A 21,827-nucleotide genomic window follows, 5' to 3' on the forward strand; every position below is an offset into this window, starting at 1 on the left:
CTCTCTCTCTCTCTCCCCTGTGGTACATGGCTATACAAACTGGTACATGGCTATACAAACTCCCGGTGCCTCTCCCTCTCTTCTACCTTTGAGCCAGGCCCACCTCATGGCCACGTGGCTTCCCCTCCCTACGCCCAGCTGGCAGCTGGGACAGGGGGAGAGATCCAAACCCTTTCCCGCCGGAAATCCAAAGAGAGCCTCCCAGCAGAGAGTCCTGCTTGTAACCCCGTGTTCTCAGAGGCGTGTCCAATGTCCCAATGGCCACATTAGGTGCCAATATTAAAATCTGAGCACCCATTGGCCTGACCACAGCATCCCAGAAAATATATTTCCTGTCAAACCACCACAGATATTAAAGTTTAGTCCACAAATGTGATGACTCGGTTTGCTGCATTCTGCTGCAGACTCAATATTTTGTTGATTTTCTTTTCAAATATTAAATTAACTTTCAATTCTATATTGACAAAAAAGTGTTGTGCTCTATCTTTTATAATGTTTTGGAAGCTAGCAAAAAAAATCCCATGGAAATGATATTGCTGTGAGTATGAAACAACAATCAACTCAACCACTTTCAAAATAATATCAACCCCACATGAAGGAAAACCATTTCACAGTGAATGTATCAACAGTTACATGTCCAATTTAAGGAAAGCAAAACCCTCCCAAAAGACTATGCTCCTTGGGAATGTGAATCCTGCATCATAGATGATGTCATGAGAGATAAAAAATCACTTAAAAATTGCTAGGATATCATGTCCCAGTGCTGGGGACTCTGTAAATGGGGTAAAGCTGGAAGTCAAGGCTGTCAGGCTCTGTTCAGGGGACCCCAGCACATGAACAAAGATAAATGTAGTGTAAGTTACTTTTTGGACTATGGGGAGTTTAATACAGATGAAAACAAGCTCAGTTTTATTTCAATTCACACTGGGATCTACAAACAAATGTCAGTTATGCAAATTCATTGAGTCCAAACTCACATGTCTAACTAATCCAGTCTATGTTCAGGCATTAAGGCAAGTAAATCAAGAATTTCCAGATAGAACTAACCTGAACTAGAAATGGCATCACTCTGGCATGACTTTCATAATCTAAATATATAATGATAAGTATCAGGTTTTGGTTACATACCTACCATGACATTCACCTTTCTTGGCCTTCTGATTTATAAAGAATATAAAATAACTTATCAAACCTTATCAGTTTTGTATTCAAAACTGATACACTCCTGATAAATATTATCTGTGAGGAATAAGTACATTCCTGCAATCCTCTATGTACCTTTTTAGAAAAATAACCATAGTAATTAATACATTGATTTAACTGAGGATGTTGGTGGTAGAACATAATTTTCCCAGAAAAATAATTTGGAAAACAAACATGCCTAGAATTAATGGAAATATAACTAAAAACTAAGACATCTCCAGTATGAATTGACTTTGTTTATTGGCAGCTTGAGGAAAGGTATTTATTTTCTCTCCTTCACCTTTAACAGATTGCTTCCCTTGAGGCCTAAATTCTAAGTAAACTGTTATGATACTGTGCAATAGATTTGTCTAAGCAGCCAGCTGAAATTTAGCAGTAATTGCCTATGGTGATATTTTTGTCAGATCTCATTTGGAGATCTCAAACTCTAGATCGTTCATCATATATTTCTGTCTGCAACATCCTCTGCATTAGATACTATGGGAGTATTTAATCCATAGAATTACTGGTTTTCATATTAATGAGTTATAAATGAGAGCTTAATTACTCCTAATTCCTTGAAAATCCACTGTTGGTGATTATAATCACTAACGATTAGATTGTTAAACATTCATCATTGTCTATCTTTAGCAAACTTAATGAGGAATTATGGATCAAATCTCAGTTTCTGATTCTGCTGCCAAATGCTGGTGGAAGAGAACCCCTGCTGGCTGTGAGCAGTGCCAGGTCACCACTGGCATTACCCCTTGGCACTGAGATGGGATGACTGGGAGTCAGCAAAAGATGTGCAGAGAATACACTGTGCTCCTGCCATTCACAGCCCACAGAACTGTCTCCAGGGACTGTTTCTCCTGATGTAACTCAAAGCCCTTTCATCCAAATCTGCTTTTACAAAGCCTGACTACCCCTGACCTTTGTTGTTTCATTATCAGGACAATGAGGAGATAAGTCACTTGAGAAATTTCATCCATTTTGAAGAAAAATCACCACACATATATTTTAAATAATCTTCACCTGGGAATTTAAGTGGATGATTTCTGTAGAGGTAGATAATGACACTATCCTTTCCACTTGCTCTGTTGAAAGAGCTGTATCATCCAACAAGGCAGGAAATGTGGTGGCAGTCATTTCTTAAACCACCTCAATGGTGCTTTCAAGTGAACATCTTTCCAAAGTAATAATTTCTTCCTGCTCTTTGTCAAAGTGCTTTTCTGCACCTTTGTCAGCTGCAATTGACTTTTTGGAATAGGAAGAGACTGCTAAAAAATAATCTGGATGCAGTCTCAATAGCACCCTTCACAATGGCACCTCTGGTAAAATGTATCTTGGAAAGAAAGGAAGAAATAAAAAAAAATACTGCACATATTCTATACCCATAGTTCCCTCTGTATAGCTTTACATAAATACAGACCCTAGATAAATATGTATGTGTTCTATACATGGTTCCATTTATATATATAGAAAGACATATATAAAGAACATAATCCTGTAATTCACTTAAATACATAAGTTTAAGAAATGAGGAATCCCAGTGATTTCAACCAAATGAGTAAATAGTCTATATTTAAAGTTTCCTGCTGAACTGGAACTGTGGATGCAAAATCCTGAATGAAAATTAATCATTACCTGTACTGAAAATAAGCTTCACAAAGAAAAAAGTTTTAATATAAAATACCAGACCACAAATACAGTGAGAAAGGTCTATCTCCCACTCTGTTTCATGCAAGTTTCAAGCCTCAGTTTACTGCATGCTTCATTTTATATTTGGTATCTAAGCAACTCATAATCAAAATAAGATAAAAAGACATGTGACAGCTTAGTATAAATCAAGAAATAATTTAAAGCTCTTCAGAAATGAATATTGAGTGACATCAGTGAAAAATGTGTTGATGAAAGATCTAAACTGAAATTCATTATGCTGCACATAACCACCTATACTTAGGCATGAAATCTATCTCTAGCAACTGCTACTAAACAGTTTTGGCCTCTTGAATGAAAATAAATAATAAATAACTTACTAAATTTATGCAGTTTTCTGGGAAGCAGAGACTTTCTGTAGGAATATATGGACACTGATGTGCCCAAGTAAATGGCAGAATTGCTCAGTGGTCTTCTGTGATAATTTTTAATTTGCAGATTTTAATTAATAGAAATTAAATTCAGAAACAGAAATTAATTTTTGAGTTTTATCTCATAGTAATAATGGTGGCCCTCTGGATTAATAAGCAGAATTGTTACTGGGTATATTGTTTGAACTGCAAACTAGAAGCTAAACAAGACAGGAGTGGAGATCCCTCCTAGTTGATAACCAGCTTTTGGAAGTGAGGCTCTAATCACTGAAGTATCTGTTGGGTGGATTTCAACTGGACTGGTTCCCTCAACAATCTCTCTTTATAAACCACCCAAATCCTAGGACCAGAAAATGAGTGGAAGTGGGGACACAACAGGGAGAGTGAGACTCTCCTCTGTGAGGTAAAATGGATTTATGTTGTGTTCAAGTGACCTTGGGAGGCACACCAGCCTGGATCATTGATTCTCCAAGAGAACCACTGAATGGAAAACTACATATTTAAAAACTGACCTCTTGTTTTAGGATTCTTGCTCAATTCCAAACCAAATTTCAGATTTGCTCAGTAGTCATCCATAGAAGATACAAGTTCCAAACATCACTAAGAACTGCTTCCAAAGTATTTAATTTCATTTTCCACATAACTATACAAATGTGGACTCACTGAGACTTCTTTCAGTTATTATATTTGGAATTTTTTCTGAAACATGGTCCACCTGTATGCAGAGCAATCTGCCCCAAGAGATTCCATGGTTTCAAAAGCTAGAAAAAAAAGTATTTCACTCTGTTGGGAAGCATAGGCCTTGACACTTTAAAACATACATATTGTTCCAAATAAAGATTTTGTCACAAATCAAGAAGTGGACTGAACTAGTAATACAACAACTTTTGTTCACGTATATGCAAATTCAGTAGCAGTAACAATAATTTCACCATATTATTGTGCTTTATCAAAACAGTGATAAATAGTAAGCCATTCAAAAAGAACAACCAAAACCCAAGACTTTACACAAATATGGTATAGATATATGGTATCTATACCATAGTATATATATGGTTATCTATATGTTATAGATAACCATAAATCAGTTAGTTTTTTTTTTTTTTTTTTTTGCTTCTCTTTATGTAATTCCATTCAGATTGGTTTCAGTCTATAAATTTACAACATATATCTAAAGATTTGAACTACTGTTCAGGCCAAGCCATGATGATTGTGCATGTACATGCATATTTACAAAAAACCCTGACTGCTAAAAATAAGCCATGCTTGATTCACACAAGTCTTATTTACTTATTTAACATTGCACCCAACTCTGGGTACAGAAGGAGTTTATCACTTGAGTTTTCATAACCCAGCATGAAGTTGTCACATTTATCCCTCTAATACAGTGTGCACTGCTTATGCATAATATAACTTCAGCTGTAATTTGGATCTATGGTTATGTATTTTCAGAGCATGACTGAAGCAGAGGCTCCAGAGACCTGGCTTTAAGCAGTTTTGTGTAGGAATAGATCTAAGTTATGTGCACTTAATATGTGTAAGCCAGGCCACAGTTGTCCACAAAATCAGATTTATTACCTGGCATGCAACAAGCCAATAATTATACACTCAAGAGAGACATTGATTATTTATTTCTGAGTTGTAAAGCCTGGGCACTTGGTGATATTCCAGAGATCAAACACCCCAACTATCAAAACTTTTTATTATTTATACATTTTAGCAAACAATGGAGTTAGTGTTCATTTCCTACAAGTTACAGAGTTCTCTTATTAGTCAATATTCATTAGCTAATGATTCTCTCGCTTCTCATGTTAATTAGTCCGCATGCTCAAACTTTCTCTTCTTTTGGGTCTGGGGATTTCTTGGGTCTACAATCACCGTCTGCCTGGAATTACTTTTTACCCACCCAGGGCCGATTTAGCATATTTGGCTTTTAAAGTTGTTTGCTTATCTCGGGTGTTCTGCCAACTGTCCTCGAGGCCCGCCGGTAAATTCTGCATCCTGTGTCCACTACCATCCCTCTCTCTTTCACGGATGAATTCTCCCTTCTTGTTGATTGGATTTCAATGTATGCAAAGATCAAAGACCATCCCTTCTTAAGAAAAGTTTACATGTTTCACATTTTGCAACACCCTCAAGCCGGTCCCTGCGGGAGAAACGGCTCAGCCCTCGGGCTCCCGCAGCAGCAGAATGCCCCAGCGTCTCTCCCAGCGGGGTAACACAGGAGATCCTGTGGGATACCCGGCTGGGTGAATGGCAGAGTGCCCCAGCGTCTCTCCCAGCGGGGTAACACAGGCTATCCTGTGGGATACCCGGCTGGGTGAATGGCAGAGTGCCCCAGCGTCTCTCCCAGCGGGGTAACACAGGCTATCCTCTGGGATATCCGGCTGGGTAAGGGGCAGAGTGCCCCAGCATCTCTCCCAGCGGGGTAACACAGGCTATCCTCTGGGATATTTGGCTGGGTAAGGGGCAGAGTGCCCCGGAGCCTCTCCCAGCGGGGTAACACAGGCTATCCTCTGGAATATGCGGCTGGGTAAGGGGCAGAGTGCCCCAGCGACCCTCTCAGCGGGATAACACAGGCTATCCTGTGGGATACCCGGCGGGGAAAGCGGCGGACTCCCCTCACGGCCGCCCCGCCCCAGGCGGACCCGCCGTGGTCACGGCGCATGCGCGCGGGCCGAGGAGGTGGGGCAGCGGCGGCGCGCGGTGGCGGCGGGAGCGGGTGAGGAGCCGGTGAGAGGAGCCGGGACGGGCGGGTAGGAAGGACGGAGGGTGAGGAGCGGAAGGGGTAGACCGGCTGCTGCTCCGCTTTCTCGGCAGGAATCGGTGCGAGAGCGAAAGCTGCCGCGGGCTGAGCCGCCCCCTAGGCCGGGAGCACCCTCAGCCTCACACACGCGTGGCGGAAGGAGCCCTTAAGCCGCGCTCGATGGAGGCCGGGGGTCGTCGTTCCCCCTCAGCCAAGTCACGCCCGTGCCGCCCAGGGGGCTTGTAGGGCTTGAGAGGGCGCAGAACCGTGCTAATCTCTTAAGTTCAGTCATTTTTGTATGTCATTTTTTATGCTAGAGTGTGGAGAGGCTGCCAGCTGTAGGTATTTTGGGACCAGTGAGTTGAGAGAAGTCCTAGTAAATAATGAAGTCCCGCCATGAAGTTTAACTTGTGCTCTGAACAGCTTTACTCGGTCTCAGTTGAAAAGTGATTTTGGCACCTTCCTGGTCTGGCTGGACTCACACGTGCAACTTTCCCTGGGCTGGAACATCCTGAATTCAAGCTTTGGCTGATACTTACCTTTGTGTTATCATTGCCATTTAATCTAAATGAATTGTTTTGTAAACACGTTGCTCTAGGCGTCCTTTCTCTTGTGAGCTCGTGAATGGGCTTGGAGATTAAGACACCTACGGATACCCAGTAGAGATGCAGGTTTCCATCCTGAAATGAAAAGGTGGAAATGGGCTGAGATGTGTGAAATGTTTGGCGAAAGTTGCCATTTGCTGGGGTGTGTGAGAAGCAGGCGGGGCTGGCAGACACGGAACAATCAGCAGGAGATTTGTGCTTCCCCAGGGAAGTTTGCCTGGGAGTGGCCTTGGAAAGCTGCAGTGCTTTATGGCTTTAGATGCATTTGGGACACAGTCAAGCCCTGTTCTCCTGTAACCAGTGGAGCAAAAGGGCTGTCTTTTTTTTTTTTTTTCCCCTTAAATTTACACAAGTTTTTCAGCCTTTTCTAGAACTTTTCCGCCGCTTTTTTGTCCTTGCTTTTAGAGGCTTCTGTCATAATTTTTTTCTTTTCGTTCTTGAAATACCTAGCTAACTTTTTAGATAGCAGCCTTAATCAAGCTATTTGGTTTTTTGTGGCTTAATTCCATTGAATAGATACGGTGGAGAGATGCACAGACCCATTCAAAGCTGGTAAAATAGACCAAGGCTCATTGTGTGATTCTGTGTATAGGAAATAGTTTGCCTGATACATATGATTGTAGGGTTTGGTTTTTTTTTTTTTTGCCCCTGACAGCAGCATTACTTTGATTTCCAATATTTAATATGTGATTGACTTATAAATAAACTTATTTTTCGAGTTACTGCAGACTTAGTTTCTTGATATCTAACTGTAGCCCTTGTTAAGTGTGATGTGATTACTTTCAAACAGGTGTAATACAAGTACTGAATTACTTATGTCATCAGTGATATCCTTTTTTTTTCTCATTAATTCCACTTAATTTTTCTGTTGATTCTACAATCCCAGCTTTTATCTTAGAAGACACTGAAGGCAAAGTGTAAAAAACAAAAGAAAAAATATTTTCTCAAATCTATTTATGGAAATACTAACCAGAGATTGGTCCCAAAAGGAACTCTATTTTAAGGTATTTCCATAAATACATTCATATTTATAAACCTCCTTGTACCCCAGTAGCTCTCCTGTTAGTGCAATGCACTACTGCATTTTTCTTTCAGAACAGTTTTCCCTTTACCTTGCTATTCCTGATTTCCTTCTGCTAGCCTGGTATTTTTTCCACTGCTGTTGTACTTATAACCAGCATAATGTATTTGTCTGTAAATACTCACATTTAAAACAGTTGGGAGTGCTTTGTTTATTATCTTTGTCTTGATAACATACAGATAATCCTGTCAGTTGATATCTTTATTGCCCTAATGAAATTTCCAAACTTTGTTTTTGATTGTCACGTTGTGTTTGACAAAGTCAGAATCCAGCTGTTGGGGTCATTTCAGTTCTCTCTGCATGTTGTCTGCATCACAACAGGTAAAAGTACCATCTTTCCAGCAGTTTTAGAAATGCAAAGAGTATCTTTGAGGTGTTTTTCTATATTCTGTCACTAAAATCCAGCCTTCCCAGTGTTACAGCAATCAAGACCTTTGTTTTTCCTTATCTAGTCCTTGTCTAAAAGGTAGATTGGCATTACTGTTAGTTTTATTTAACTGGTTTGGACTCCTACCATTTTTAAGGAGTATTTCCAGTCTTTACTATCAATTGGATTTTCCTCATATGCCTGTGCTCCTTTCAAGATGGGGTTGGCATTCCTGTAAGCAGCCAGAGATCTATTACTTTGTCATCCTTATCTTTCCTTCTGTCCTACCTCTTTCCTGTTGTTTGTAAATCCTTGTTTATTGACTGATCAGGGAGTGGTGATCTGTGAATAATCTACTTTACTCATTTTTATTCTCTTGCTAGTTTTAAATGTATATAAAACCAGAATTGAATGTGTAATTCCTCAGTTAACTGAACTAGGATAATTCTTGTATTGATTTGCTCATATCCTGTGTATCTTTCAATTTTGATTTGCTTTTTTGGGTTTTGTCTGGTGTGGAAATGTCTGTATAATGCCTTACATAATTAAGTGCAATTTTACTAAAGTCAAATTTTAAGTCTGTCATAGTTACACCCTTATTTTGAGCTGGAATATCTGTTTAGGTTTTCTGTCAAATCCCGTTTCTTTTCCTTTTATATGTATGGAAGCAAATAATAACAAAAACTTATTCTTTTGCAGATCACTTTTTGTCTCTGCACCTCAGAAGGGACGTGCATGTGTGGGTGACCAACTACAGGGACATCAAAATGCCCAATCTGGAGCATCCAGCGTACCCAGCAGCTGACCTGCTTCACTTGGAGGGTTTGGTGCCCTGCCGAGAGTCCCAGGTGTCCACGTTGCTGTCCATATTTGGAGAGGTAGTGCTCTTGTGTTCTGTGTCTGAGTAGAGCAAAGGCCTTCTGCTGTCTCAGGAGGGAAAACAGAAATTTCATGGTGTTTTTGGGATGTCACTGTGAGCATGCTTTGGTTGCCTCTTTGTTGAAGTTTTGGTTTTTGTTACCATCTTTAACATTAGTGTTTGGCACTAGGTTCTGGTATGTTGGAAGGTTGAAAGATGTCTTGCAGCTGGAAGGACCAAAACAAACTTAGAGCTATTATATCTCTGAATTCTGATTTTGCTAGAACTCTATTCTGTCTTTGCCAGTTAGTACTAGGGAGCAAGCCTCTTCCTCCTAGACCTAAAGTTCTGGGGTAATTTTTTTCGGTGTCAGTGTAGAAATTCTGTTTGGTTTTGAGCTGTTAATCTAATCTGAGTGTCTGAATTCTAAGTACACTAAATTGTTCTGATTCTTAGTAGTTTTGAGGCTGGTTGTAAGAGTTAGAAACCACTGGCCTGTTAAATGATTCTGTTACTGCTTCACAAAAGCTGTGGTAAAAAGTTATGGGGATTTTTATCTGCAAGCTTATAAGCAGTTTGCTTGCTTACGTTCAGTAACTAACTGGAAATTAGTTTCTGTTTTCTCTCTTTAATTATGGATACTAATAATAGTAACATCAAATTACAGTGTTTAAGTTTTATGTATGTTACAAGCATAGTGGCAACAACTCTTCTTAAAAATAGATACTTCAATTCTTGATCAATGTACAGATACTCAAACCTGCATGTCTTGCACAAGAGTGTTTCATCTTAGATAAATAGACTATTATTTTTCATAAAAAGTTTCAAGGTTTTTTGTATTAATTTTTAAGTCAATATACTTACATTCTTAGAAATTAAAACAAAAACCTGTGTTTTTCATTTTCACCTGTGTAAAAACCTGTTCAGAATGGAGAAAAAGAATAATTCCATTATTTCCCTGCATCTTAAGAAAACTACATGAAATTAACAGCATCAGGACCATTACATAAATAGATACATCAAATATTACCTTGTGAAAGAAGAGCAAGCTTTACCATCTCCTCCTTCACACCATTTAATTACTTTCTGTTTGGTTCTAATGAAAAGAAAGGCAGTTTGTAGTGTTTGCAGGAGCTAGGGCAATGTATGGCTTGCAACTTGTTCTTGCCAAGGTTTTGTTTCAGTCGGTTGACTAATTTGAATTAAAAACCCACTGTGTGTGTGTTTTTGTTGTTTGTTTGAGCAGTTTCATTGGCAGTTAGGTGTTACTTGATTCTTGCAACTTACCCCCCAGCATTTCAGCAAAGATGTAACATAAAACTTGATCTTGCTGATTCTATAATAATTGCTTTATTTTGTATTTAGTGCTTCAATTAGGAGATAACTTTTCTTTCAGGGGGAAAGTTCATTGTTAAATCTTTTATCTGGTGAATGAAAAGAAGAAGAATTGAAACAACAACTTTTTTTTTTTCCCCTTAGCGTCAGCAGTTTAGTTTTCCATCCATCTTTATCTATGGACACACATCTAGTGGAAAAACTTATGTGATGAAAACTCTTCTAACTACCTTGCAGGTAAGAATGGTCATGGAGGATATTGAATTTACAGTTTATAACCATGGTTCCTCAAAATAGCCTCTACTTTCTCAAAATGGTTGGTTTCCTCAACCATTTCTGCCTTCCTGATTCTTCTCCTCCACTCACTGTGTCATGAGTGCATCACTCTGCTCACTAGGCCACTTAAGATAAAATGAAATTGTGCATACTGAGACATAATATAAATCATAATAACTTTTTAAAGAAAGTTTTAAAAAGACAAAAAAGGAGGCAAATATTGTTCACCTTTTCTTCATGACTTAGCCTGAAGTAGCTCCATTGACTCCTTGTTTTAATTTATCCAAAACATGTTTTAAAGTCCTCCTAAGTTCAAGGGTGTCATTACAGAAATTTCCATCTAGATCTGTTAATATCTCTGTCAGTCATGAAATTCAGGTATTTAAATCCAATGACAGGTGCTCACTTATGCCTAAATCAGTAATTTCTACTTGTGTGTTTCTATAGCTCTGATACCTTCACGTGACCGTGTTCACAGGGGTCTGAGGATGAGGGAAGAGATGAGGATCTGACTCCATGTTCAGAAGGCTTGATTTATTATTTTATAATATATATTATATTAAAACTATACTAAAAGAATAGAAGAAAGGATTTCATCAGAAAGCTAGCTAAGAATAGAAAAGGAAAGAAAGAATAACAAAGGCTTGTGTTTCGGAGAGAGAGTGCAAGCCAGCAGACTGTGATTGGCCATTAATTAGAAACAACCACACGAGACCAATCACAGTCTTGGATTGGTTGCATTCCACAGCAGCAGGTAACCATTGGTTTTGTTCCTGAGGCCTCTCAGCTTCTCAGGAGAAAAAATCCTAAGGGAAGGATTTTTTATAAAATGTGTCTGTGACGCTTTCAGCTTGTCCAGAGTGAGCTTATCACTTTATCTGCAGGTTTTATGCAGAAACCCCCTTGATAAACAATTCTGCAGTGGGAGAGCAGTAGAAGGCAGGGGTTTATGATCCTCTTGCATGCAGTAGCCTTCACAGAGCTCACAGCACTGAGCTGCCCTCTTGCACCATATCCAAAGGTGTGGCCAGGCCCTGGGAAGTGGCTGGTTTGAGCAGCTCTCTCTGCAGAACTTCTTGTGCCACATGTGGGTGTCTCCTGTGTACTGGGGTGGTGTGAATCACATCTGAGGCACCCAGCTTTCCTTCTGCTATGGAGGTGCAGCATTTTGAATAGCTGCTTTTTGGTGATGTAGCCCTTTCCTTTTAATGGTGTTCAAAATCGTGGGAAAGCTTTTTATTACATGCTGTGTGAGTGGATTGCTAGCATGTACCCACACTTCCCCACAGCTGCTGAATCATATTGTATTTTCAGTAGGAAGACTGGAATGAAGTGCTTGGATTTTTTTTTATTACAGACAACCACATTCCTGCATCCCAGTGACTAATGTTTTCCAGAGGTTTTAACGTTCAGTGTGAAAAAGAGCATCTGCCTTACCAGAGATTATGGAGTTGTGCAGATAATTTTCTAGCAACCCTATTTTTAAGACATAGCTTATCTTTTTTTGCCTTAGGTATGTTTGACCATTGGTATTTTATGGGTTATAGTGCCTTCTATTTAAAGACAAATGACTGTAGATTTTTCAATATTATTGAAGTTATACATATAATATATCTCATACTCTGTTTTTTTCACTCACTGTTTGCTTGGAAAGATCTGATTTTCTGAAAATGTTCTTCACAATCATGCTGATGACATGAGTTTGATACAGAAGCTTACACTTTATCATTTGTATGCATTGAATGCCAAAAATATTCACAGTAGTTCTGGAGAGATTACATCCTTTGAGATGTCTGTGTTTTCTAGACACTGTAATTCATAATAAACCATTTTATGATACTGTAATGTCTCACAGTTGTCTAAATTTCTTTGATCTAAATGCTATTTGGTTTTCTTTTTGTGTATTGGTCACAATTTTTCAGCATGGTTAAAGGATACATTGTGCTTCAGTGTTTAAACATAGTTAGAAGGTATACTTCCATTTGAAGATTCATCAGCTCTCTCTTCAGTTTGTGATACATAATATTTTGACTAGGTGCATAATTTATCTTTTTTTTAACAAGTTATTTTGGTACTTGCTTGCACTATATTCTGTTGGCAGAGTATGGTTTCTTTGGTTCTCTCATATGGAAGAGAAAACTCTTTTTGGAGTATTTACACTGAAAAAGCCAAACACAGTTGTGTAATTTTTCTTGTTCTCTTCAGCTTCCTCATGTGTTTGTGAACTGTGTGGAATACTTTACATCACGACTTCTGCTAGAAGAAATTCTCATCCAGCTGCAGAGCTGTCCATCTGGCACAGAGCAGACCTCTCCTGTGCATTGTGACACTTTGAGTGACTTTGTTCGTCTCTTTAAACAAGCTCTGGCCACTCAGGAGCTTCAAGATCAAACCGTATACATTGTAAGTAATTTCATTTTCATGTCCAGTCCCAGTCCTGCTAAGAGGGTGTGAGTGATGGCTGTTGATAATTTGTATGTGAAATGTGTGCCTTGTAGAGCAGTTTGCACAACATTTCTCAGTAGACCTCTTTCAGAACCTGTTGACAGATTTTTTTTCTGTGGGTGTACAGGCTTTAGGTGAGGTTCTGTACTCCTCCTGGTTTTAGATTTTTTCCTACACACAAACTCTATAGCATGACTAATAATGAACATAAATTATACCACACATTTAAATTGGGGATGTAATAGTGTTACAAAGTCTTTAAATATAGAGAGCTTATATTTTTTTATTATTAGTAACTCATACTTATCTGTTTCCTTGTGAAAATAGCATCACAAATGAGAAAGCGGAGGTGGAGAATAGGCAGAAGGGAACATGGAGAGTGCAAATGATGAGGCTTGGTTTGCTAGAATAGAACTTAATGATAATATTAAGAAACTAAAATGCATAACTTCCTCTGTAAAAATGCTTTTGAGATCTTATATCTTCAGCTACACTTGTGGCCCTCAGAGACAGGACCTATAGTTTTAAAGTTATGATGGAAAAAAAAAAAGACTGCATTGAAACAATTGGTAATATGCTCAAGTGGAATGAATAGCACATTGCAAGAAAAATAATTAGAATTTAGGTTGCAGGAATGATTGAATCAGTGTAATACTAGAACACTAGAATTTGGTTTAGGTCTTCAGGGTTTTTTACTGTGATAATCTTAACTACATAAAGGAGTCAAAATTTGCAGACTGTAACAGCATTTTTTGTGCTGAGATATGAACATGGAAACAAATTTCAGTCATACAAGAGGTCTGATGGAAGGACAATATGAAAGCTGTAGCAGTAGTGATGTGTAACTGTGTATATATATGTATATATATAGTGTGAACCTGCAGAATATTCAGGCCAAAATTTTAGGCCAGAAGTAGGAATTAAGGTTTTTTTAAAAAGAGTTGAAATTGATTATTTAAGAAAACAAGAACATGGGTAAGATTGATTGCTGTAAGAAACATGCAGTGTGATTACCCAGGGTCATTAAGCTGTCAATGTGCCCATACTGCTTTGGGGTGTTTCTGCAGTCAAACAAGAAGTTCATAATTATACTGAACATTCTTCATTCTGTTTCACAGGCTATAGTTAAATATGTTTTATTCCCATTTAAAAATACTTTGCCATTGAGTTAAATAACTTCATATCATGTTCAGTGGAAACAGCACTATCTCATTGTTTCCTCTAGGTCACAAGGTTAATAAATTTGACATACTTCTTAGAAATGGCATGAAGAAAATAATGTACCAATGCTTAAAACAGATAAAAAGTTATAAATAGAAGTAGTTTAGCTTACTGTCACAAAAGTGATACTGACATTCTTCAGCAATTCCATAAAAACAAAATTTATCTCTCTAATAGCATTCAGTGTATTTCACATAATACTTCTGGCAGTAAAGTCTTTCTTTCAGATTAGTATTTGGATTAAAAACTATTTTACATCAGTAAAGAATTCTTCAGGTATTTTATGAAAATTGGCATCACATGGAAAATTAGAAAGTTCTTGAACAATGGTTGTAGAAAGTAAAGCATTAAAATAACTACAAAGGTTCAATTGTCATGAAAATAGTTGTTGCCTCAGAAGAATTAAGTATTAAATTAGTATTTCAGTTACAGTCTGTGTGGGAACAGACAGCAATGGGAGAAATCGATTCGTGTTTATTAACCTGTGTCATCTGGATTTATTATAGAGTGGTTTAAATTGAGACTGATGGAAAAGCAGCATGCTGGTAACATAAACTGGCAATGCTGACTTATTCCATTTCATTTCAGTAGTAAATAATGTAATATTTCTGCTCAATTAACTCAGAGTAACTCAAGATACATGTTTACTTTCAAGCAAAGGATTCTAAATGTTTCTCTTAACCCAAGCATAGATGCTGAATGCTTGTGATTACTTCTGAAAAATGAATTTATTCATTTGAACTACCTGAAAAATTGGAGTAGACATAACTTGTTGTCATTTATACATTTACAATATATAGCACTTTACAGAAGTATCAAGCTACTTTTTTTATGTAAGTGAGCAGCCAGTTTTAGAAAGTATAGGCTTTTTGAAAAAATTGAAGAGTGGCAAGTCTGCATGGACACCAAAGAATGAGGCATAGATTTATAGACCTGGGGGAAGGCTGTTTCTATGAACCACTTGACATTTTCCACAAGCCAGGGTCAAGCTTTGTGTTTGGTAGCTCCATGTCACTGGGTGCAATAAGCAGTATTTTATTAGTAAAAACACATAGCCAGTCTTTGGTCTGCAGTGTAAAGCAGTCTTCATTCCTCAAGTCACTTGGAGCTGCAGCTCTCTCCACAGAGAGCAGTAGCACAACTTTCCCAAGCATTTTCCTGAGGAAGACTGCAAAGATCAGATAAAAGAATGGGAAACAATTCTTATCTTCACTTGCTGCAGCTGTTGTTGTGAACATGTGGAATGTGTTATGGAGATTTGTTTACCAAAGGGTGATTTCTTAACTGGCCTCTGGTGATGGTGTTTGGATTCATTGACCAATCTGGTCTGTCTGTATGGAACTGTCTGTAAGAGTGATGAATTTCTTAATAAGTATAGTATGATATAGAAGAATAAAGCAATTGATCAGCCCTCTAGAATCATGGAGTCAATGCTAATTATTACCTGCCTGGGGGCCTGCAGCAACAGTCACTTATTACATGAACCAAATGCAGATAGCAATATAAAATCCTATATTGTAGTGCTTAATAAATTCACAAAGTATGAGATATTGATGCAGAGATAGTTCCTTCAGATTTGTGTGGTGGGATTCTGAAATAATATTTTCAGAAAATGTTTGGTTGTTCACATAAAGTTCTTTTCCTTATTGTGGGCAACAGAAATGATAGATGTTGTAAGATTTTGATGGAGAGAAGATATGTAAAGGGATAGAAAATATAGTTTTCTACAGACCTGTAGTTTATATCTCAAGAGCAATAATTCTAAAGAAGTAATGAGCTTCAGAATTTTTTATACTGCAAGTAGTAAATAAGCCACAAAAGAAATGTATTTCTATTCTTTTTTTTTATTTCTGTCAAGATTTTAGGTATGCTAGAAATACACTTTTTTTTTTACTGAAGTGTAACCATGGATGTCTCCATGCTTCTGTTTTAATTCTTCAGACTCTAAAATGTTATTTGCTTAAGATATTTCTTGTTTAAGCTGTACATATGCTACATCTGTTACTGCTGTGTGAATTTTGCATACAATAAATCCTGTAAATTCCTAGGCTGCAAATGATGGCAAGAAAAGTTTCTCTCAAAATTCTGAATACCAGCTCTTATTTGTTTCTGAAAAATCATACAATGGTAGGAAAAGTCAACTCTCCTGGAGTAAGCATGTAGTTACAGTGCCTAATGTACTACATGAAAATTTGAAACCTAAGAAGAATTTTGGGAAAAAATGGAGGTTTCAGTGGTTGTTAATGATATCATGACTTTGTTGTGATATTCCTAACTGGACTTAAATAATAATTCTTCCTGCCATAAGGCATGAGAATGTTGCATGTCTAGGGATTGTATGCTTTTTTAGATGCAGAGCTGCTTGGGCTTCCTGGAAGCACATTTGAAGCAGTAATCTCTCCAATTCAGTTTCCAGCAGCTAAGAATTAATTTTAAATCCATGTGAGAGTGGGAGTTGAATTTGTCTATATAATATCATTGTTTTGTTAAAAGGTTCTGGATAGAGCAGAACAGCTGAGGGAAATGGAAGCAAACATCCTGCCAGCATTTCTTAGGCTTCAAGAGTTGGTGAGTGTCTGGAAAGAAATTATTGTATGTTATTATTGTATGTTATTATTGTATGTGTCCTGCCTGTTGAAAGTAACTGAACATGTGGTACCTGTACATCCAGGTTCACAGATCAAGATGAATGATTCTTTAGAGCAGAAAAGTTGAAAAATTAAGCCTCACTCCCCAAAACAGTGGTCAAAAATAGAAACCAAACTAGAATTTAAACATTGGGAGATTTTTATTGGACCCTTTTTTTTTTTCTTTAGTTGTGGTTAATGGTATCCTATCTACAATGTCTGATGTGTAGAATCTTTGGAGGCTCCTGTCAGATATATAGCTGTCTTTTCTAGGTTATTTGTCTTTGTAAAAATGAGATTTTCAGGAGACTACCAGCTGTTTAATTTGGCTGAAGCTGCACAGCTCAGCAGCTGTGAATGTGCTTTGACTTGCTAGAGAGTTTTCTCACACTTCTCCTGGAATTGTGCCTCAGTAAGTTTCTGATTGGAGTAAACCACAGTGTGCTTTCCTTTCTTGCTTCTGAGGCATCAAAGCTTTTGCCTTGAAATAAGCAAAAATGGTACATTCCCTGAAAAGAAACTGAAGACAAAACCATAAGTTGCTGGTACTTTGAAATATATGAACATGTAAATAGCTGAAATTCTGCTTGTTATCTCAAAGCTTTTGTGTGGTGCTCTTAATCTTCTGGTCACATTGATTTCTCTACTGAATGAAGACTGATTCACAGCTGTGTTCTTAATCCTCACAGCTGGTGCATTTTCTGTCTCTTTTTGTCTGTTCTGCCCATGTTCTGGACTAGGCTGCTCCTGAAGCAGAAACAACCTGTTCTGCAGGGAAGGGAGGAAAACTTGGGTCTATAATTGCTGTTCAGGGATCAAAACCTCATAGACTAAGATTTATATATGCCAGAGGAACACTCCCAGATTCAAAACTAACCTCCAAACAAGTTTGTCTTGAATGCTGATATTCCAGTTGCTAAAATTCTGGATTCTGGACTGAAGCTTTCTAAAACAGTTGTGCAACCAGTGTTGCAGAGCAATGTTGTAGGAGCAAAACTCTTGCATGTCTTTGTTTCCTGGAGTAAAAGGAGACCAGGAACACCTCTAGTAGTAGTGAAGGATATCATGGGACTGGCAGGTCACTGCTGAAGAATAGGTCATGGATGCTTGATTTCTCTGAGAACTGTGGGGACAAGTATTGAAGTTCTTCATACTGGATGATCAGTCAGGAAGTGAGCTGAATGTATCTTAGCACTTCTGTCAGCTGAAACATTAGGAGTTCTGGGAGAGGAAATCAGCTGAAAGAAATGCAGAAAGATAGTTGTTGAAAGTGAAGGAAATATTTATGTTCCATAAAAATGAAGAAGAAACAGTAAAGAATAAGGGTGGGTGCCACTTCACCAAGATGTGGAAAAGTAAGTAAAAAATATTTTCACTGCATTTCAGGGAAACAGCATTTAAATGTCTTTCAAGTCATTCACAGCGCTGTCAATTCAATCAGGTCCCTTCCTTTTGTTTTGTGGAGGTGCCTTAATAGTTTTCAAATGTCTTTCTTGAAGAACCATATTTAAAAGCATCTTTTGTTAGGCAGAATTTTTAGTATGGTTGCAAAAACCTTGCAAAAAAGGAGTAAAATGACACATCATCTTCACAGGTAGTTTTAGCTTCATATTTAGTAGCTAATATTTTGAAGGGTTACCAAAATAAAACAATATCATTTTTAATATGAAGCATTTTGTTACCTATTGATCAAAACATCCAATCTGAAGCAGGCATTTTCTCAATAAAAACTTAGTTACAAAGATATATTACTATGAACAGCTCCATTGTTGTTAACTAGTAAAACAGTTGGGAGAGTAAACAGGTAATATTACATTTTTCGTTTGGGATGTCTGTGTGTTTGTCTTTAAAGACCAGATTGCCTTTATTCTAAAGTACAAGATATCTTGGTTCCAGAGGCACTGAGTTTTCTTTTTACTTTTTAACTTTTTCTCTTTGCTCTGAAGATCTGTGTTTAATTACTAAAGTAAAATGTTATCTTAATTTTGGGGTGGAATCTACTTGGTATTGTGCATCACCCCAGAAAGCTTACATGTCAGTGAAATGGCAGGGGTTGGAGAGAAATATCATATAATTATAAAGATTTGCAAATGTATGATCTGCTTGATTAGGCCAGCTGAAGCTTTAATGCAAATTACTAGTATAGAAATAAACTGTACATTTAATGATTTTGTGAAACAGAAAAGTCACAATAATAATTTTTTGATTGATGCTCTAACATGCACTGGATTTTTGTTATTTCTCTTCCTGTTGCTCTCTCATTTGGTTTTTCTTTCCCTGTGTAGACTAACAGAAATGTGACAGTGATTCTGCTCAGTGAAATAGTGTGGGAACTCTTCCGTCCAAACATTGGCTGCTTTGAGCCCTTCACCATGTATTTTCCAGACTACAGCATAGGTAAATCTAATTTTTTAATCTGCTTTTCAGGGATTGTATAACACTCTGTCAAAGGACATTCAAAAATTTTTTCCAGGTTTATCAGTGCCTTTTACAGAACCCAGAATATGTAATAGCTGCTGGAATATACAAGTCTGTATTCACACAACCTGTAAAGATTTTGTCTTTTTCCACTTTCCAGAACATCTCGGAGTTCTGTTTTGATTGCATTACATTTGCTGGTTCTATAAATCAGTGTAGCTTTGGGTGGATTTTGTTGGGGTATTTTTAGTGATGGTTATTGTTTGTTTTTCCACAAATGTGGTCCATTTATTAAGTTGGCTTGAAAACAGCAAAATTTATTTTTGTTTAAACAGGACATCTGCAGAAGATCTTGTCTCAGAATCATCCCCCAGAATATTCTGCAGATTTCTATGCTGCATATATCAATATTTTGCTTGGTGTCTTCTACATGGTCTGTAGGGACCTGAAGGAACTTCGGCATCTGGTGAGATGAGCTTCTTTAGAGTTGCTGTTTTGTTTTGTGATGCCTTTTGCCAAATGAAAGTCTAGATTTATTGTTGAATATGGACAAAGGGAAAATTAGAGATTATAGAATGGTTTGGGTTGGAAGGGACCTTAAAGGTAAAGTTCCAACTCCCCTGCCATGGACAGGGACACCTTCTACTAGACCAGGTTGATCAAAGCCTCATCCAGCCTGGCCTTCAAAACTTCCAGGGCTGAGGCATCCACAGCTTCTCTGGCAGCCTGTTTCAGTGTCTCACCACCTTCATAGTAAAAAAGTCTTTCTTAGAGCTGGTGTAAATTTGCCCTCCTGAGAATGTGTTAGCTTAAAATGTAGTTGCCTTTAAAATCCATAACAAAGGTTGTAATTGTTTTGTGGCTGTAAAGGGCTTCCAGCGTTGTGTAGTTTTCTGGTAATAAATTGAAAGGATTTGGAAAAAGGCGTTTTAACCACATAATGTAATAATAAACAAACTTAACAGAAGATAATTAAGTTGCTTGATGGTGACCTTTGTATAAACTTATTAACAATTACAAACATTATCTTAATCCAATTATTTAATTACCTGTACAAGGAAATTTTCCAAGTTTGATGTTATCAGTGAAGAAATCAGTTCTCCAGAGATGATCTGAATGTTCTGTGTGTGTTTCCCTCAGGAACATAGTGCTAAATTTCAGCTGAATTTACCTGTTGATATAAAAACCATACAGGTTTTATATGTAAATGAGATTGCTGGAGACAGAAATAGAAACCAGGGTCACAGTTCTTGCAGACATGTACTTGAGTGGCTCTGCTTATGAGAATTTCATTAGGTTTAGATGCACTATTTGATTGTGCAACACTATGAAAATACTTATGTGATTGGACCCTAAATTCTTTGTGGTTGACAAGTCTCTTCCATAGGAGATAGTGACAGACACATACAACTGAATGCAGGCTTCTGAACTCCTTAGTGTCAAATACAGACTCTAAATGTGTATGCTGTTATGATGTGTGATTATACATTCTGGAATTTTATGAGATTTATATATGGAAGTTACACTTTGAGTTTTGTATATTGGCACAGCAATTTATGAAAGTGCAGTAGGACAGAAAGAGAATGAAATTTGAGGTTTGGTATTTTACAAAATTCTGTTTGATATTGATTTGAACATTTTAGAAGAAAGTCTAGATTATAGCGTTCTCAAAAATCTCTTAATCTTACTTTAGGCAAAAGGAGTTAATTTGCATATGCAATATGCTAGCATGTTTTTAAATAAATAATTTTTGAATAAATAAATAATTTCTGCTCGTGTTTAAGTGTGCTGAACTTCTCCTGGAATGGAAAGTTTTATCTGAAAGTGAAGGGAGTAAGAAAAGTTCCTTAAAACATTTTTATTGCATTTATAATGATAAATTATTATGTTAGTTAAAAAAAAATGCAACCTTTGAGTATGATAAACAGAGCTTGCTGAGCTCAAAGCCATGTAACCTGTGATAGATTACTTCTGCTTGTATTTTATGGTACAGAAATTATGCCATTTGTGATAGTATAATGTTTGTAAGCAAGTGGCATAATTATTGACTTTGAAGGATTTGTTGACTTTGCAAAGGAGTTAATTACCCTGCTAGTTATACTCTGTAGCTGGATCAGATAGACTGTACTTTAATGTGTTCCATTTCTGCTTTCTGTAGGCAGCGCTCAATTTTGCTAAATACTGTGAGCCAGTGGTCAGAGGGGAAGGTAAGGCTGTGTCTTTAATTTGAGAGGTGTGTGAGAGAGCAGGTGCTGTTCAGTGGGTTTTGGTGAAGTCTTTGCTCTGATCCTTGTGCTGTGGTGGCACAGTGGTGTCTCAGGTCACAACAGCAGTGCTCACTCCAGTTGCACCCAGTCATTAGCACTTGTTGCAGAAGCAGTACATGGTATTTGGTGGTGGTGTTTTAGGAAACAAAGGTGGAAATAACCTGAAAATTTTCCTGCTTCCTATTAATCCTTCTCCTCACTCAACCACCAGGACTTTGACAAAGTAATGGGATAAGTTATTTCTTTGTCAAGGCTAAGAGAAGAAAGAAACCAAGAGGAGAGGTTTTGTCAAACTGATAATCTTGAGA

General features: G+C 37.6%; 1 protein-coding gene across 2 annotated transcripts in view; it reads left to right on the forward strand.

Annotated features, from left to right (window-relative positions):
- Positions 1-5,875: 5,875 nt before the first annotated feature.
- Positions 5,876-21,827, forward strand: part of ORC5 (origin recognition complex subunit 5) — a 65,403-nt gene continuing 49,451 nt past the window's right edge. Inside the window, exons 1-8 of one of the 2 annotated variants that reach the window (XM_071423954.1) lie at positions 5,876-6,005; positions 8,771-8,949; positions 10,410-10,502; positions 12,747-12,944; positions 16,701-16,775; positions 19,120-19,231; positions 19,588-19,718; positions 21,411-21,459. In XM_071423954.1, the coding sequence (XP_071280055.1) occupies positions 8,839-8,949; positions 10,410-10,502; positions 12,747-12,944; positions 16,701-16,775; positions 19,120-19,231; positions 19,588-19,718; positions 21,411-21,459 (769 nt within the window). In that variant the 5' untranslated portion in view covers positions 5,876-6,005; positions 8,771-8,838. The remainder of the gene's footprint in view (positions 6,006-8,770; positions 8,950-10,409; positions 10,503-12,746; positions 12,945-16,700; positions 16,776-19,119; positions 19,232-19,587; positions 19,719-21,410; positions 21,460-21,827) is intronic. The other variant, XM_071423953.1, reaches the window with a different exon arrangement.

This window comes from Agelaius tricolor, unplaced genomic scaffold (assembly GCF_023055355.1).
Source record: "Agelaius tricolor isolate 1412-34295 unplaced genomic scaffold, bAgeTri1.0.p SCAF_3, whole genome shotgun sequence".
NCBI lineage: Eukaryota > Metazoa > Chordata > Aves > Passeriformes > Icteridae > Agelaius > Agelaius tricolor.